The sequence below is a fragment of the Paroedura picta genome, chromosome 1, assembly GCF_049243985.1.
Source record: "Paroedura picta isolate Pp20150507F chromosome 1, Ppicta_v3.0, whole genome shotgun sequence".
NCBI lineage: Eukaryota > Metazoa > Chordata > Lepidosauria > Squamata > Gekkonidae > Paroedura > Paroedura picta.
The window spans coordinates 65,187,204-65,206,884 of record NC_135369.1 but is presented as its reverse complement, the minus strand read 5'-3'; the positions used below and the strand labels follow the sequence as shown (position 1 = coordinate 65,206,884).

The following is a 19,681-nucleotide window of genomic DNA, read 5'->3' as shown; positions in this document are numbered from 1 at the left end:
CCTCTGTACCCTTTCAATTTTATCTACGTCCTTCTTGAAGTGAGGCCTCCAGAACTGCACACAGTACTCCAAGTGTGGTCTGACCAGTGCCGTATACAATGGGACTATGACATCTTGTGATTTTGATGTGATGCCTCTGTTGATACAGCCCAAAATGGCATTTGCCTTTTTTACCGCTGCATCACACTGCCTGCTCATGTTTAGTTTACAATCCACAAGTACCCCAAGGTCTCGTTCACACACAGTGTTACCTAGAAGCGTATCCCCCATCCAGTAGGCATGCTTTTCATTTTTCTGACCCAGATGCAGAACTTTACACTTATCTTTATTAAATTGCATCTTGTTCTCATTTGCCCATTTTTCCATTGTGTTCAGATCTCGTTGAACTCTGTCTCTATCTTCCGGAGTATTTGCCAGTCCTCCCAATTTGGTGTCATCTACAAACTTGATGAGTAGTCCCTCCACCCCCTCATCTAGATCATTAATAAATATGTTAAAAAGTACCGGGCCGAGCACCGAGCCCTGAGGTACCCCGCTACTCACCTCTCTCCAGTCTGATGAAACACGATTGACAACAACTCTTTGAGTGCGGTTCTCTAACCAATTCCCTATCCACCTGACTATCTGAAAATCCAGATTGCAGTCCTTCAATTTATCCATCAGAACATCATGGGGAACCTTGTCAAAAGCTTTACTAAAATCCAAGTAAATGACATCGACCGAATTTCCCCGATCCAGCAAACCTGTTACTTGGTCAAAAAAGGAAACCAGGTTGGTCTGGCAGGACCTGTTGGAGACAAATCCATGCTGACTTCCTTGGATCACCAAATTGTCCTCCAGATGTTTGCAGATCGCTCCCTTTAATATCTGCTCCATTATCTTCCCCACAACAGAGGTCAGACTCACTGGTCTGTAGTTTCCCGGGTCATCCTTCCTCCCTTTTTTGAAGATCGGAATAACATTTGCTCTCTTCCAGTCCTCCGGGACATCTCCAGTCCTTAAAGAGGTTCCGAAGATGATGGACAAGGGCTGTGCAAGTTCTCTGGAAAGTTCTTTGAGTACTCTCGGGTGCATTTCATCCGGACCAGGGGATTTGAACTCATCCAGTGCAGCTAAATGCCTCTCGACAACCTCTCTATCCATGTTAACCTGCCACCCAGACACTGTCCTTTGGCTATGGCCATCTCTAGATGTGCCTAAACACTTTGACCTATGGGAAAAAACAGATGTAAAATAGGCACTAAGCCTTTCTGCTTTCTCTGCATCTTCCGTTAGAGTTTGTCCATCCGCACCCAACAGTGGGCCTATTGCCTCCTTTACTTTACGTTTGCTCCTCACATAACTGAAAAATCTTTTCTTGTTACAATGGGCTTCTCTGGCCAATCTTAGCTCACTCTCAGCTTTGGCCTTTCTGATGATTGATCTACAGTGCCTAGTAACCTGTAGGTACTCTTCTTTAGAGCTCTGTCCTTCCCTCCATTTCCTGAACATTTTCCTTTTCTTTCTTAGTTCCTCTTGAAGTTCTCTGTTCATCCAAATAGGCTTCTTAGAGCTCCTGCAGTGTTTTCGTCTTTCTGGGATAGTCATTGATTGAGCATGCAATAGCTCCTGTTTGAGTAGCGCCCACCCTTCAATAAATAAGTAAAATAAAGGAGAGGCGGTTAAGAGGGGACATGATTGCCATCTTTAAGTAGAATCATAGAGTTGGAAGGGACCTCCAGGGACATCTAGTCCAACCCCCTGCAGGGCCATCTAGTCCAAACTACCTGCCTTCACACAATAACCCCTATTTCGTGTCCAAAACAACTCTGCTCCACGTTCTATTAAAATTCATTTTATTCATTATAGCCCAGCTTTCCAGCCTAAGATCATCCTGTATCCTGTATCGTGCTTCTGTCTTTTAGTGTGTTTCCTACCCCTCCCAGTTTATTATCACTTGCAAAGTTAATAGGAACCCCTCTATTCCTTCATCCAAATCATTTATGAATATGTTGAACAACACAGGGCCCAGAACAGATCCCTGAGGCACTCCATTCATCACTCCTCTCCAAGAAGATGATGTACCTAACAGTAATAGGATCAATCCCACATTTTACTAACTCATCAATAAGAATGTCATGCAGAACCTTATCAAAAGCCTTACTGAAATCAAGGTAAACCATGTCCAAAGCATTCCCCTGATCTAGCAAGGTAATATCTTTCTCAAAAAAAGAGATAAGTTTAGTCTGACATGACTTGCTTTCAAAAGTCATGCTAACTCTTAGTAATTACAGCCATCCACTCTAGCTGCTCAAAGATCAACTGTTTGATTATTTGTTTTAAAATTTTACCAGCTATAGACATCAAGCTGACGGGTCATTAGTTACCCAGATCGTCCTTTTTCTCCCTCTTGAAGACTGAGAAAAAATTTGCCCACCTCCAGTCTTCTGGTACTTCACCTGTTCTCCAACAATGGTCAAAAATAATGGACAGAGTCGCAGAAATTACATCTGCAAGGTCTTTGAGTACCCTTGGATGCAATTCATCTGGCCCAGAAGATTTGGTTTCATTTAAAGAAACTAGGTGTATATGGACTAACCCTACAGTGATCCTAGGCTACAAGTCCCATCCCTCATCACATGAAATGATTTTGCCATGTTGAGCACGACTCCACTTACAAGAGAAGACTGAGGAGAAGTAGGAGTTGAGCAATTCAGTCCTCTCTTCATCACTTGTTACAATGTCACTTTCTGGTCTTCGCAATGGTGCAACCATGTCCCTATTCTTTTTCTTACTTTAAATATAATGAAAGAGCCTTTTGTTGTTTTTGGCATCTCTTGCCAGCTTAAGCTCATAAGGAGCTTTAGCTATTCTCCCTACCAGACTTGGTTATTTGTTTTATTCTTCCTTGGTTATAAGGTCCTCCTTCCATTTCCTAAATGAGTCATTTTTACTACTCAACTAGGGGCCAAGCCTGTTGCATTCAGGAATACAACAGACGCTAGATTGGGGGGTGGGGTGGAAAAACTCCCCCTTCCCCAGGACCTGGAAAGGCTGCAGCTGTTAGGGAACTCACCGGCAGGGGCAGCTCTCATGCAGCAGGGACCTGCAGCTTTCAAGCGTTGGAGGGAAGTGGAAGGAGGATGGGGTGGTCAGGAGTGGGAGACAGAAGGTGATTGGCTGGCTGCTGAAGTGACAGGCAAGCCAGTTGGGGGAGGAGGCACTCAGGGGTGGGACAGCCACCCTGAGTGGATGTTAAGCACTGAGTGGCTCTTAAGCCATGAGACACACTCCTCCTCCAAGGGCTTACCAGAAATATATAATGGAACAGATTCTTTTGAAAGCTGTTTATGGCACCATCCTGATTTATTTAGGTTCCTCCCAGTTTTCCTTCTCAAGGGAATTGCCTGAGATCAACGAAATACTGAAATACTGCCTTCAGTATTTCACTTTTGAGAAACCAGTAGTAGTAGTAGTAGTAGTAGTAGTAGTATGTAATAGTTGTTGTAGTAGTAATAGTAGAGTTGATTTTTACACCCTGGCTTTTCTCTACCAAAAGGAGTCTCAAAGTGGTTTACAATCTCCTTTTCTCTTATCCCCGCAACAGGTACCTGGTGAGGTAAGTGGAGCTAAGAGAGCTTTTGATAGGACTGTTCTATTTAAATTATGTTAAGGTTTTTAACTGATGAGCCCAATGTCACCCAACTGGCTGCATAAGGAGGACCAGGGAATCAAACCCAACTCACCAGATTATAAACAACTACACTTTTAACCACTACACCAAGCTGTCTCCTAATTGTCACTTGGAGGAGGGCAGGGAAAGGTTTCTCTTGGCTGCAGAAGATAGAACCTGCAGTAATGACTTTAAACTATGTGTAGAACAGTACTGGCTAGCCATCAGGAGAAAAAAAGAAGCACAGTCTGAGTAGTTCAGCAATGGAATAGTCTACATAAGGACATGGTGAGCACCCCTTCGCTGGCACTAAGCAGTAGCTGGACAAATATCATGGATGTTTTAGGATGATCCTACATTGAGCAGGGGATTGGACTAGATTCCCTGTATGGCCCCTTCTAACTCTTGGTGTAATGGTTAGGAGTGTTGATTTCTAATCTGACGAGCTGGGTTTGATTCCGCGTTCCCCCATATGCAGCCAGGTGGGTGACCTTTGGCTCGCCACAGCACTGATAAAGCTGTTCTGACCGAGCAGTAATATCAGAGCTCTCTCAGCTTCACCCACCACACAGGGTGCCTGTTGTGGGGAGAGGAAAAGGAAGGTGAATGTAAGCTGTTTTGAGATTCCTTCGGGTAGAGAAAAAGCAGCGTATAAGAACCAACTCTTTGTCATCGTCTTCTTCTTTTCTGTTTTTCTACCCTACACAAACAAATGGATCCATGAGCATCTTCTGAAACATTTAAAAACCTTAAGAAAATTTACATAGAAAATGTTCGCTATCTCAGAAACATGTACATGTTTAATAGACACAGACACAATAGAACATCATTTTCTGTCTACCTATGCAGGATATCTTATCAGCTAGCTAGATGTTTGGTTTGCAATGTACCTATTCCAACAGTATGGCTTTAATATTTTTCTCATATTGCTCCTTTTGTCATATTACTGCTTAATCTCCACTCTATGAGGGGCAAGCAATAAATAAATAAATAAATAAAAGCTTGGCTGGCTTAACCCCAATCAAAGAGCGATGTTTGACAGCACTTTCTTTTTCTTCCTCCTGTAAATGGACATGAACTGTGGAGACCTTATCAGATATTAATACATGTAATTCAGGCTAATGTAGGAGAAAAAAGATACTTGCTGACACAATGAGCAACTTGAGATATGAGAAAATCCGACATGAAATTAATTTATCACTGCACTGCCTTTCAAGTGCATTAATTTTGGTGAAACATATTTTCTCCTTCTGTCATGAGACCTGATTGTCAAATATGTCAAGTAGCCACCTCTTCCCTTTGAAATCAATGGGACATGCAATTGCTCAGTTCTTCTGAAAACCAGATTCATGCTTTAATTTATAGTGGAACTAGATTAACTTCCCCTTGCCTTCATGTATTTCTTTTGTACATAAAAGCCTTGCAGAATTAACTTACACTCTTCTTCTGGATGTTGGTTCACATTCATGACCCTATGTCACAGAATAAAATGAGCCTACAATTCTGTCTACACAGTAAGAAATGAACAAATTTCCATCACAAAGTGAAAACCAGTCATTTAGCTCTCTGGATTTACACCTAGTTTTAAAAGGCTAAATGAGATCCTGGGTTAGGAACAAGCAGCAGCCAGGAGAATCATTACACACCACATGGACAAAATTGCAAAACAGATTCAAATGAGTAGCCGTGTTGGTCTGAAGTAGCACAATAAAATCAGAGTCCAGTAGCACCTTTAAGACCAACAAAGATTTATTCAAGGTGTGAGCTTTCGAGTGCTAGTACTCTGTCATGATGGTCAGTTCATAGTCTGAGGAAGAGTGCTTGCACTCGAAAGCTCACACCTTAAATAAATCTTTGTTCGTCTTAAAAATTGAAAAACAGAGACAGCAGGTATCAGAGACCAATATATCAGTACTAACATTATAAATCTCTGAATAAATCATTCTTCTTCAGAAGCTTATAAATCTGAAGGAATTAGGAAACAACAGGTCCATCACTATAAAGACACACATGGGGACAATTCGAAAGATACAGTCCTCCTTCTCTGAATTTTCAGGGGCTTTACGCACCGGGATCTTTGTTGCAAATTGGTCACTGAATGAAAAATTGCCATTTAAAATAGTGGAATTCGTCGTTATGCATACCTGCCTTTGTAGTGGAATCCAGTTGCGTTTTGTAGCGTTTCCCACAGCTTCCGGTCTCGGCAGAAAAGGAAGCGCTATTGCCAAGCTCGTCCCGCCCCTGGCCGTCAAGCAGCCAATGGGCAGCCGTTAGCATGCTCCCAAACAGCCCCTTTCCCTTTAAGAAAGGTTTTAAAAAAAAAAAAAAAACAGACCCATTGTAACGAATCTGTGTAGATTCGTTGCAACGGAGAGACCCATCCAGCTGCCTAATGTGAGCTGTCGTTTGATCGTATGATCGTTGCCACGCTGCCTCGAGTGATAAAAAAAAAATCCCCCCCCTCTCACGGGCCCGATTTTCGGCTGAATTAATGTGTAAAAAAATAAAGGGACTTTATTTCAGCAAACGGGCTTTTATGTGGTTTGTGCTTAGTGACTAAAGGTGAAGGACTGAAGCCAGGGAAGCCTCTAAACAGAAAGAGGCTCGCTGGTGCGTTTATCCCCGCTCGCTCGGAGAAAAAAAAATGGCGATCGCTTCGCCGGAAGTTTGGAGGACAGGCTCAGGAGGAGGGACTTTGAAGAAACCGCAACAATGTTAACGCACAGGTCTTTTTCGCTAGTGTTGCAGATTGTTTGCAAGAGTGTAGCGCTTTCCGGAGGGTGAATCCACTTTTTGGGATTCCCCTGAAAGCGCTACAAGGAAGCGCTTTTTGCAGATTGGTTTCAGGTGTGTGGCAGATTGTCTACGATGTCGTGCGTTATGGCAAATCAATAGAGTTTCCAATTGGCAACCATTGTGCGATTTTGAAGCCGTGCAAAAAGCCCCTCAGTTTTCACTAAAAATGAATTTTAACTAAATAATAAAATACAGCCTTTTCCGTATTGATATAATAAAACTCCAGCACTTTTCACTTGAAAATACAAGCCACGTGACTGTGAAGTTACATATTCATAGATAATGCATGATGTAATACCTAGTAGTGTGCAGAAGCACTGGCATGTATCCTACCATTCAATGAATGAATATGAATTATCTTCCCCTCCTTTTTTTTTGCTCAAAATGCATTAATGTTTATAAACGCAATCGTGACTGACCTAAGGCTGCCAATTGTACCTGCGAAGGATCCGGGATAGTAAAGAGGATGGGGGACAGGAACTGATGGTGGGAACAGTGCATGTGGCCAGTAGGTGGGAGGGCTATATGATCACAGGGTGATGTCACAGCCTGGTTGAAAGACCTGGGCGGGGTCTCAGCCAGAGCCAGTCCTTATACAGGCTTCCCTCTCAGGCCCTGTCCTCTTTTTTTCCTTTTTGCTCAAAATGCATGAGTGTTTATAATGCCATGATTAATAAATGGGTTTTACTGTACTGGATTTAATGTGTAACCCACTGCAAGCTGGCTTACTGAGAGCAATGGGAAATAAATCTAAAGATAAATAAATAAAATAGCCTTCTGTACCAGATGGATATACATTTTAGCTAGGGAAGGAGCAGCTTGCACATATCTAATGTCAGAAAAAGGACATTCAAGAAAGGGCTATTTTGTGGTACCAGTCCTTGGAAAATCATTGTGTGTACTTTGCTTTTGGGGGAGACATTAAATGCTGCACAGATTTTGTGGATGATAAACATTTGTCAGGTAAGGAATCTTGACATGTAAATAAAGAATAAAATATCTGAAATCTAAATACCTAATGAGGACTGATGTCTTAGCTGCTGTATTTCTGTAGTTCTATTAAGAAGTCTCTTTTATGATTGCCACTCTCTATTAAAACATTTGGGTCCTGGGAATGTAGCATCCATAAGAAGCTGTAAATAATTTAACTCAGTAGCTGCAATTTACATGAAGATGGGTTATATAGCTTTATAAGTAACAGCCCAGATCCATAAAAATATATTTTCCAGAAAAGAGTGAGGAAAATCTTCATTATGTATTTTGAGAGGCCATCCATTTTTCTGTCCTGTAAATAACTGTGGACACAAATGAAGGACACTTGACACCTGCCTATATCATCAGTTGGTGTAGTCATAGGAACAGTCATTTATCTGCCAAATTTAACATCCACGAAAGCCCGTATTCGGCTTTCATAAGCAGCTGGGGAGGAGAGAGTGATGTTCCCTCCCCCCACAAAAACACACACTAACTCAGCCAGTCGTTCATTTGATTGAAATCCTAGCAGCCTGCCTCTTAATGGTAACACAGAAGGGCTTCCAAACACATACAACTGGCTACTTAGAGTCCGGTGGCACTTTTAAGACCAACAAAGTTTTATTCAAGGTATGGGCAATATTGTGTCTGAGAATGTGGGTGTGCACATGAAAGCTCATAACTTGAATAAAACTTTTTTGGTTTTAAAGGTGCCACTGGACTCTAAATGTGTTCTGCTGCTTCAAATCAATATGGCTACCTGCTTGAAACTGGTTACTTAATTCCTTTAAAACAAACAAAAAACCTGCACTGAGCATCTACTGTAAACCATAAGTAATTGGGGTTTTCAGCTGTAGACTTAGAGATAGTGTCTGTTCTTTAACATTCACAGCTAGGAGACATTGTAAACAATACAACAGTGCAACAATGCAAACAGGTCCATAATGGTGGAATTCTGAGGGGGGGGCAGAGGAGAGCAGGGGCCCTTCTATAACTGTTGATCACGTCTGGTCTCAACCAAATGCCTGGCGGAAGAGCTCCTTTTTGCAGGCTCTGCGGAACTGTTTAAGCTCCATCAATCCAATTTCAAGTAAAACGATACAGGGATAAGAATTTCACACAGAAAATGTCCTTCCATGAATGAGAATTGCAGATGATACTAAACTGGGAGGGGTAGCAAACACAACCAAAGACAGAATTAGAATACAGGATTATCTTGATAGGCTTGAGAACTGGTCTAAACTGAATAAAATGAAATTCGATAGGGACAAATGTAAAGTTCTGCGTTTAGGTAGGAAAAACCATCTACACCAATATAGAATGGGAGAGATTTGTCTTGGCAGTAGTATGTTTGAAAAGGATCTAGGAGTCTTAGTAGACCAGACAATGAACATGAGTCAGCAGTATGACAGTATGGCTAAAAAGGCAAATGGGATTTTGGGCTGTATCAAACGGAGTATCGTGTCCAGATCACGGGAGGTGATGGTGCCGCTTTACTCTGGTTGGGCCTCACTTGGAGTACTGTGTTCAGTTTTGGGCACCACAGTTGAAGAGGGATGTAGACAAATTGGAACATGTCCAGAGGAGGGTGAGGATGGTGAGGGGTTTGAAGACCAAGACGTATGAGAAAAGGTTGGGGGAACTTGGTCTGTTTAGCCTGGAGAGCAGACAACTGAGTGGGGAATCTGATAACCATCTTCAAGTATTTAAAAGGCTGCCATATAGAGGATGGAGCAGAGTTGTTCTCTCTTGCCCCGGAGGGACAGACCAGAACCAATGGGATGAAATTAATTCAAAAGAAATTCTGTCTAAACACCCGGAAGAAGTTCCTGACAGAGCGGTTTTTGAAAGGAACAGGCTTCCATGGGAGGTGGTGGGTTCTCCATCTTTGGAAGTGTTCGTCTGGCCAGGCAGCTTTTATCTAGAGTGCTGAGAAACAGGATATATTCTCCCCTGTCACTTTATTTATTTATTTATTTATTTATTTATTCATTCATTCATTCATTCATTCATTCATTCATTCATAATTGGATTTATATACCGCCGTTCACCAAAAGGTCTCACTTAAGAGATAGGATGCGGGGAATTGTAGTAAGCTAGCTCTTTCCTTTGTTCCCCAAATGTGATTGGAAGTTAAGCCCAATTTCCTGGCTAACAGCCAAGGCAGGAAAACACCCCTTCTCCTTTCTTTCTGAACTCTGTTGTTAGTCTTCAGCCATCTACAGCAGATGGATCACCAATACGAACTTTTGCACCAATACGAACTTGTAAAGAATCACTTTTCCCTTAGAACTCCCGCAGTCATTTAAGTCTGCTACTGAGATACCTAAGTGATCTAAAAATGTTTGTGTTGCGTTGAACACTTACTGCCAGCATTTGAGCTGTGGGACAGAATAGGAAGTTTTTAAACAGAAGCTGGATAGCCATCTGACGGAGAGGCTGATTCTGTGAAGGTTCAAGGGGGTGGCAGGTTACAGTGGATGAACTATAGGGTTGTGAGTGTCCTGCATAGTGCAGGGGATTGGACTAGATGACCCATGATTTCCCTTCCAACTCTATGATTCTATGAGTCATATCTGAAGTGCTATGGCCATTTCAAACAATGCCGCTCCCCCCACCATGCCCTTTTTTGCTGTGCAATTTTCCTCTGAGATTTTTTTTTACATTCTAATTTGAGCATTATAGCGCCAGATGAAAGAAGTAGCTCATTGGGCTATGGATACTCAGGTCATCAATGATTGGTTTCCTCTTGTTACTAAGTAACAAATGCCAATCTCACTTTGATTTCAATGGTCACTTGATCTCAGTGGTATCACTACAGCATTCTAGTGCTACAATGTTCAACTTAGAACATTTTTAAAAAATCTCCAAGGAAGATCATGAGGTGAAAAAATGGTGGGGGAAAACTGGCAGTGCAGGAAGTGCTACGGACATTTTACACAGCATACCACAGTAATTCAGTACAGGGGAAAGGGAAAAACTGGAAGAAAACAGTTTTCGTCAATTGTGGTTCAACCATGCTTTGCTAACCTGATGCAAACCACTTTGTCTGAACAGGTAAATAAATTCCACTAGTTGCTGCTTACTAAAATGGATGTATCTGAAATGACAAATAATCTTTTAGCAACCAATTATTTAAATAGAATAAAAGGCAGTTTGAAACCCTCCTACATGGGTAGATATCTGTTTTCTAAGTTAAGTATTTCAAAATTGTGTTCCATCTTGTCATTGTAACAAGCCTGTGTCTTCCTAAGAAGCATTCTGCACAATTTTGTTCACAATATACTTATAATGACATCATTGTTAGAAGTTATACAAGCACAAGTTCTAAGTAGTACTGCTGTTACTAATAATCATCCGTAATTTGTGTGCGATACAGTTCTTGGTTATCAAGTATATGGATCAACTACAAAATTGCTCAGTATATTACTTAAATTATTAAGAGAGAGATCCTCTGTCTTTATTAGTACTGAAGGAAAATTTCAGCCCCCCCCCCAAAAAAAAAAATACTGCACCTGCCAACAGTTCCACATCTTTTCAGGAGATATGTCTATTTCCAAGTCTTACTCACTTAATTATGAATTAGATTTGGCTGCTTGGTTTCATTTGCCTAATTCCCTTTTGTTTACAGGATCCGCATTTCTTTTCGTTGATCATACATGAGTTTGAAGAATTAACCAATCAGATAGTCAACTATATTTTATACAGGACTAAGCCATCCCAGCATCCTTCTTTCTGTAGTTTCCCACATTATTACATAATGATAAAAAAAACGATGATTGGATTAGATTATGCTTCTCAGTATGTATTCCACACCGTGAAGCTAACACTGGTAATCAGAACACCAGGAATGTTCATTGTATATATATTCAAACTAAATTCTAAATTAAACAAAGGGTTTTAAAGAGCTTTAAAGCATCCAGAATCAGTTTGCTCAACTATGTTCCTGCTGTTTTGCTGCTAACCACAATCTAAGAGAATCCACAGAGTCTGACAAATTGAGACATCACTGGCAATTAATCTTAATTACTCAACTGGAAGGGGATATTTCAGCTGGCCGAAGCCCAGAAAGAGTAAAATGATTTTACTTTGTGGGAAACACAGATATTCTCCTTACATATTGTGCCAGTACTAAAAAAAAAAAAAAGTTTCATACACAAAATTCTATCTTAGACAGATGTCTATTGAAAAGCTGAATCCAGAGGACATACAACATATAACAATATATATTGTTATATATAAACTATATTGACTGAAACCCCATGATTTGTATAAGCTCCATGATGTACATGTATGGATAGCCCTTCCTCATTAAGCTAGAGGGCTTTTCCGCACATCTAAAAAAATAGTGTCCTGCCAGTGAAACAATAGGATGCTAACCCCCCGCCCTTTCTTACCTGCTTGCTCTCCCATGTTCTTCTGCCGCTTTTTGGCACTTCCTGGCACTCTGCATAGCTGCCTGAAATGGCAGAGGGGAACAACACGCTATACATGCAACTCTCCCCCCGCCTGTCACTCATGGCAGGCAGCAATTCACCCTTTTCCCTGTTTTAAAGGGACAGTGATGCAATAAGGGCTCTTACACATGTTGTCATACTGAAATACTGGCACAAGAAAAGATCTGCTTCTAATAACAAGCTTAGCAAAATAAGTTTTGATGCAGTGAGATGCACTGATAATTCCTGGATGGCTAACATTATAGTAATCTTTTCCACCATTCCATTCTGGAAGGCTTGATGAGTCTACTGATCCCTGGTTTTAATTTATGAAACTGGATTTTTAAGATTGATGCCTCATGCAATAAGTAATTATCACCTTTGTTTAAATTAATTAAGACAAATCATGTAAGAGCTTTATATTTAGTTCACTTCAAAAAATCTCTCTGGCCTCACTTTGCCATTCCAGACTATGCTGTTGGCCTTTATTATAAGAAGGTTTACTCAGATTCCAAAAGAATTATGCCCCTGTTCATGTGGTGTTTCAGTTCCAGAGGACATACAACATTATATATTATTCTGTCTTCTTTTCAAAGAACACAGAACCAGATTTCTAGACAAGACAAGATCTTGATGACTTTTCCCTCTTCTGATCTTGAAAATTCTTATTGCTGCTACCTGCTGATGATCCTTTATAACTAATAAAGTAGCATTCTTTGCTCTGGCTGCTAGGAAGTTGTAAGCCCAGTGAGAAAGTTTTTTGGAAATAAATACATAATAGGTTTATCAGCTTCATTAAGTCATGAGTTTCTTGTTGGTCTCGCATTGTTTTATTATAAGAATTTACAAGAATTTCTCTGATATCTTTCTTTTAACCTGAACTCTGTATTTTATCCTTATCCATGGTTCCACTATATATTAGTGAAACAGCCTGTGGGGTGGAACGTGTCCGGCTGTCCAAGTTGGAATAGGGCTAATCAGGGTGCAGCAACGCTGGCTGCACCCTGATTGGCCCTGCCCCTACAGTTCCTGGCCTCCTTCCCTGGACGTTAGCCACGTTCCTCTCAGACACACCAGAGAGAGACACACAGAGCCCTGCCAGACCAAACACAAGCCCTCATTCTCTCCTATCACTTTCGGCTGCGAGGGAGGTAGAGAGACACACAGAGAGAGCCAGCCCAGCTGCGATGGAGGGAAAGAGAGACAGACATAGAGAGCTGCCCCAAACTGCACACCAGCCCTACTTCCCTACTACAAACCAGCCCTCATTACCTGCTATGCCTCCCGCTGCGAGGCACACTGACAGGCACACAGCGAGAGGGAGAGAGAGACACACACACCGAGAGGCCTGCACCTCCCGGTTTCCCCTGGGTCCTAGTGCCCATTTCATTACTGCTTGCAATGACCTTTCTTGCTAGTATACTATATATAATTTGTACTTATTTTATATTGCTAATGTTTTATATTACAGCCTACAGTCATACACAATAAATTAAACTACTACTACAACTTCAGTCTGCTCTCCTTGAATGAAGTGGACAGCTGCCAGCAGCCAGCTATATTCTCCCTAGACCCATGTCTCTCATGGTTGGTGAAAACCAGCAGTGGAGAAATTCTGGTCCATCCCTGGGAGATTATCAACCTGTCCCTAGCTTCAGGAACTTTACCAAAGAAATTAAAGTAAGTGCTTGTTAGGAAACTTTTGAAAAGAACAGTGATAGATCCATCTGACCCAACTACTTGTTGGGCTCTCACTGTTTCTGGGTAAGATTTTATTTATTTTATTTATTTATTCATATTTATATACCACTCTAAAAGAGCCTCTTGTGGCGCAGAGTGGTAAGGCAGCCGTCTGGAAGCTTTGCCCATAAGGCTGGGAGTTCAATCCCAGCAGCCGGCTCAAGGTTGACTCAGCCTTCCATCCTTCCGAGGTCGGTAAAATGAGTACCCAGCTTGCTGGGGGGTAAACGGTAATGACTGGGGAAGGCACTGGCAAACCACCCCGTATTGAGTCTGCCATGAAAACGCTAGAGGGCGTCACCCCAAGGGTCAGACATGACTCGGTGCTTGCACAGGGGATACCTTTACCTTTACCTTTTATACCACTCTACTGAAGGCTCAGGGCGGTTTACATAGAACTGAAAACTATACATGGAACCATATTTATAATAACTATAACATTAATATTATTAACTGATAATAACAAGGTAACAGCATAACATTAAACAATAGTAATACAAACAGGTCTTTGTGGATTTCTAGGGGCCCTGCAAATGTTGTTGATTGTGCCTGGCCTCAGTCAAATGCCTGGTGGAAGAGCTCCCTTTTTCAGGCCCTGCAGAATTGTTTTAGTTCCATTAGGGCCCTGATCCCCTCTGGGAGCTCATTCTACCAGATAGCTGGGCATGTGATAGCAGGACAGCTATAGAACATCCTGGATTAAACTTTGGCTCTTGAACTCCAGTCTGATATCCGATCTGGCCATGGGGTGGATATAGCTCAGGTTGCCCTCACAAATGGCCCCTGGAGACAAATGGATCTGCTGTTTGAGTCTGGTGAGCCAGGTTTCATTCCCCACTCCCCCACATGCAACCAGCTAGGTGGCCTTGGGCTCACCACAGCACTGATAAAGCTGTTATGACCCAGCATTAATATCAGGGCTCTCTCACCTCACAGGTTGTCTATTGTGGGGAGAGGAAAGGGAAGGCAACAGTAAGCTGCTTTGAGACTCCTTCAGGTAGAGAAAAGTGACATATACGAATCAACTCTTCTTCATCATCATTCTGGATACCTCACTGTCTATGGAGGCCCAGGTTACAAGTCACTTACCACCTTCACCAGGTACAACAACTTGCACCCTACCTCTTGGCACCCAATTTAGCCACTGTGACCAATTCAATGGTTTTAAAATATTAGAAAATGGCTCTAATTATTTAATTAATTTTAAAACCTAGTTGATTTACTGAATTGATGTTTTAATGTTTATTTATTAATTGGAATTCTATTTGAATGTTTGATTGTTGTTACCTGATCTGAGCCTACCAGGGAAAGGTAAACTATAAGATTAAAGTTAATTCTTAAAATTGGACCAAATTCAAATTGTTTTGGAGGAGAATGGAAAAAAGGGAAGAATAATGAACTAATGACAAATTTATGACAAAAGATTTGTTCAAATTATTTTTTGAATTACTTATAATAAATATATGTGATTGAAATATAACTCAGAGACCTCATTTTAAATAATCTGCTGCTCTGGTTAGATACACGTGTCCTGAATGGCAATTCAGTTGTGTACCTAGTAATTCAGCTGGGTATTCAAGGATATTCTGATGAACAGTATTTAAAAAATGTTAGGGAAAAGAACTCAAATGACATAGGAGAATTAAAATCAAATAATACATCCACAAAAATTACCTTCTTCTCCTAGTCCAATGAAATTTTGAAAGATGCAGTATTTAATGCAACATGTTCCAGCCCCCTTATATGTCAGGCAAGGGACTGATGCAATCAGAATGGGGGGGGGGGGCGGTTAACACACGCATTTCATACATGACCAACCACAGGTTACAGCAGGGATGAAGGAAAGGAAGAAGATTCAAATGTGTTAAAAATACAAATATTAGAGAAATTCTATAAGGACAACATTCTGTCAAACACATAACCAACCCACTTCCTCATTAAAGCCATGTGGAGAGAGTATTCAGAGTCTAAATCCATATATCTTGCTTTCCAATGCTGAATTAGTTGTAGGCTGGGATTTTTCTGACTTCTTTACCCTTTTGATACTTAATACACATGTAAATATACAGGGGAGTTATAAATTGGTTTTATAATGGGTGAAGTGGAATTTGTATTATAGTGCTAGGAAAAGTTATATAACTTGTTAGCAGTCAGATCCCTCCTCTCATTGAGGGATAGTTTACATATAGAAAACCGTAAGCACCCTTCCTTCAGTATAATTTCAGATATTAAATGCAATATGCTGCCTGGTGGCTGGATGGAGTCACTGAATCAGTCGGTGTGAGCTTAAATGGACTCCGGGGAAAGGGAAAAGGACAGGAAGGCCTGGAGGATCATTGTCCATGGGGTCGCGATGGGTCAGACACAACTTCGCACCTAACAACAACAACAACAACAACAACAACAACAACAAATGCTGCCTGGCCAAAAATGACACAGAAATAGGTGTCAGCTGGATCAGAAGTGCAAATACATTGTCTGGTCCAACATGATACAGAAATGGATGCCAGCCAGAGACAAACCTCCACAAATAATTCTGGACTTATAGTTTAGAACTGTGTGGGAAAGAGCTGATCCACTGGCAACCTCCTCCACCCCAAAATTGTTGTCTTCCCTCTCTTCCCTGATTTCCTTTTAGTTAGCCTTGTGTGTGCTTGTGTGTACTGTACGGCCTTATTTCTCCTTAAGAAAGGCCTTTCCAGGCAAACATAGGATTGCTTTATTTCAAGACATCTCTTGAAGGAACGACCTTCATAAACTGGAGATCCCAGTTACCTGCCTCTCACTATGTCTCCTTTATTTCCCCAACTAATTGGGAGGCTACCTATTTGGGTAACAACCCTAGCTTGCATATGAAGTCCATTTTGAGAACATATTCATATTTTGCAGAAGCTAGCAGAAACTATTAACACTGCAGAATTTGCATTCTCCCCTACTAATATGTCATGATTAAATTTAACATTAAATCTGATTTAGTCACCAGATAGGATGGCAAATGAGGAAACAATGTGAAGGCAGGGAGATACACAACAGCTAATCAGAAATAATCACAGTAAATGTCAGAATAAAAAGCAAAGCAGCTTCCCTGTGAGCAGAATCAACGGCAATTACTCAGTGTGGGTAGATGGAAATAATACAACCAAATACATTCAGCGTAGCAGATGTGATCATTTGACCTTGAGTTCTGTAACTGAGAGCACATTAGATAGATGTGGGAGATCTCTCAATTTTTATGTTAAAAGGCCCACAAAATCAAATCAGGGCTATTTTCAAGCTTGTCCCGTGAATGCCACAGTCCCAATTTAAACCTCCTCCTCAAAGTGCTCTTTGCTCTATGTGTGAAAATGTACCATAGTTTAAGCCACTTATAGAGAGGTACAATTTAAATTGGTTAGAAAAGTACAAGCAGAAAGAGAGATGTGGCTGAAATCTGATTTGGGCTCCTGTAGACGGTTTTCACTTTAAAAAAAGAAAAAAAGAAAACCACAGGAAAATCGTATTATGGATTTTCCAGCCCACATCATGTTTGATCCCTATTACATCCTTTTATCAGAAGTCAGGATATTTGAGTTGTGCCAGACATTTGAACCTTTTTCTGCTCTCATTGATCTAGAATAGTTGGGTTGCCACAATGAAAGCTGAAGCTGTGAAGAGGTCTACATCTGGTTCTGTTGATAAAACTTTTTATGAATTCATATACTGAATGCCTCAAACGGCAAGAAGCCCTTAAAGAAAAATTCCAATTTTCTAAAGAATAAAGGGGACTTACCCATGTTTTTCTCTGCTTGGGGTCAATGGGATTTTCATGCTGCTTTCATTGACCTGCAGGACCTGAGCGATGTACACCCCACTTTGTTGGGGGTATCTGTAGACAGCTACTTGAACAGTACATTCTTCACTATTGCTTCTCAGCCAAGGGCTCAGAATGAGGAAGTTCATGCTTTCTGATGTACGAAGGTACAGAAATGAACCTGTAATGGAAGAGAAGACAAAAAGAAACCTGATTACCGGAAATGACACAAATGATGTACTAATTTGCTTTCAGCCAAGGATTTAAGTTACATTTGCTGTTTTCTATGAGAAACACAACAAAATGCCTAGAACTTGCTTTAAGCTCAGACTCAAGTTTTTCCTGTAGGATTAGGTAAAGGTAAAGGTATCCCCTGTGCAAGCACCGAGTCATGTCTGACCCTTGGGGTGACGCCCTCCAGCGTTTTCATGGCAGACTCAATACGGGGTGGTTTGCCAGTGCCTTCCCCAGTCATGACCGTTTACCCCCCAGCAAGCTGGGTACTCATTTTACCGACCTCGGAAGGATGGAAGGCTGAGTCAACCTTGAGCCGGCTGCTGGGATTGAACTCCCAGCCTTATGGGCAAAGCTTTCAGACGGCTGCCTTACCACTCTGCACCACAAGAGGCTCTAAAGGCTCCTGTAGGATTAGTCTGGTACAAATGGATGTTTCAACCAAATTCCACTAACATTTCAAAATGTAGTGTTGCCAGATCCAGGATGGTAAACTCCTGGATATTTGGGGATAGAGTTGTTGGGAAGGGATAGACACCTATATGAAATACAATGTCATAGAGTCTGCCACAGGCCTATTATGCACGGCCACCTTAATGGTGGTTGGTGGTCGCATAGAAAACGCGGTGGAGGAAGAAGCGAGGCAAACCGCAAATGCATGGGACGGAATACAATGGCAGCAAAACCCAGAGCAGCCGCTGGCTGCGGCCGATGAGGCGGCGATGCAGAGCAAACAGGAAGGGAGGCGTGCACAGTGCTGACCGAGGCTGGGCTGCCAAGCAGGGCGGCCACGGCACGCACAGGCCCTGTTGGCAGAACCGAAGGACACGGAAGGGGAGAGCGCAAGCACACCAAGAAGCCCTGTATACCACAGACCTCCCCAATTATGCACGTGGCCACTCCGGCGCCGCTTCTGGTTGCACCCTGGTCACCCGGGAAGCTCCACTTTCTTCCACATTTTGCTAACGCAGCTTTTTTGGTGGCCTATGTTAACTCTGCACCCGGCTGCCGCCGCCAGAGTGCATTATTGGTGATTTCCTCCACCGCCATTCCACCCCAAATGTGGATCTTCCCCCCCCCCCCCGTGCATAAGAGGCCTTAGAGAGCCAGCTTGGTGTAGTGGTTAGGAGCGTGGACTTCTAATCTGGCGAGGCAAATTTGATTCCCTGCCCCTCCTCCACATGCAGCCAGCTGGGTGACCTTGGGCTTGCCACAGCACTGATGAAGCTATTCTGACTGAGAGTAATATCAGGGCTCTGTCAGCCTCACCAACCTCACCGGGTGTCTGTTGTGGGGAGAGGAAAGGGATGGTGACTGTAAGCCGCTTTGAGCCTCCTTCGGGTAGAGAAAAGCAGTATATAAGAACCAATTCTTCTTCTTCCAAAGCTGCTTTTTTTCTCCAAATAAATTGGTCTCTGTAGTCCACGGGTCCCACCTGAGCCTAGGATCCCTAATTCACAACAAGATTTTATCTCTACAGAGATAGAATCTCTACAGAATATACTAAAGTGGGTATGTGTTGCCAAATTCCCATCTTCCTCTCCCACTTTGGTTATGGAATATTCAGATGAGCAACCATATCCAAGTTTTTAGTCATGTGATAAATGGCTCAAACATTTATTTTACTTGGAAAAGGAGAAATAAGTTCTTGAGCAACACAAAGTGAAAATATATTGTAGCTTTCTAATTGAAGTCTTGTTGAATGAAAATCAGCAGGATAAGTTAGAAATGTGTTGAAGTACATAAAAACTAATGAAAATAATAGACAAATCTTCTTGTACCAGTTCAAAAGGGATCTCTGACTGTTTTTATGAACAGGGAACTGTAAGTATTGCCTTTGATATGCCAGAGTGTCTGAACAAATTATGCTTCTGATGCAATAAAACAGCTTGATTGAATCTGGAGTGTTCTTATTTTGCATGGTATGTTTTTTTAAGAGTCAGGATTCTTCTAAGAAAAAGTCTAACATTCATTTGTAAGATTAAAAGCACTTCTGATATATAATGTACCTCAGAAGGGAGATTACATTTTTTCAGGAGAAATTCAGAAAGTAGAAATTGT

The 19,681-nt window shown here is 41.7% G+C and overlaps 1 protein-coding gene across 1 annotated transcript in view; it reads right to left on the bottom strand.

Annotated features, from left to right (window-relative positions):
* ALK (ALK receptor tyrosine kinase) overlaps window positions 1–19,681 on the bottom strand; it is an 816,801-nt gene that overhangs the window by 382,341 nt on the left and 414,779 nt on the right. Inside the window, exon 4 of the mRNA XM_077341212.1 lies at window positions 17,366–17,567. Within this exon, the coding sequence (XP_077197327.1) occupies window positions 17,366–17,567 (202 nt within the window). The remainder of the gene's footprint in view (window positions 1–17,365; window positions 17,568–19,681) is intronic.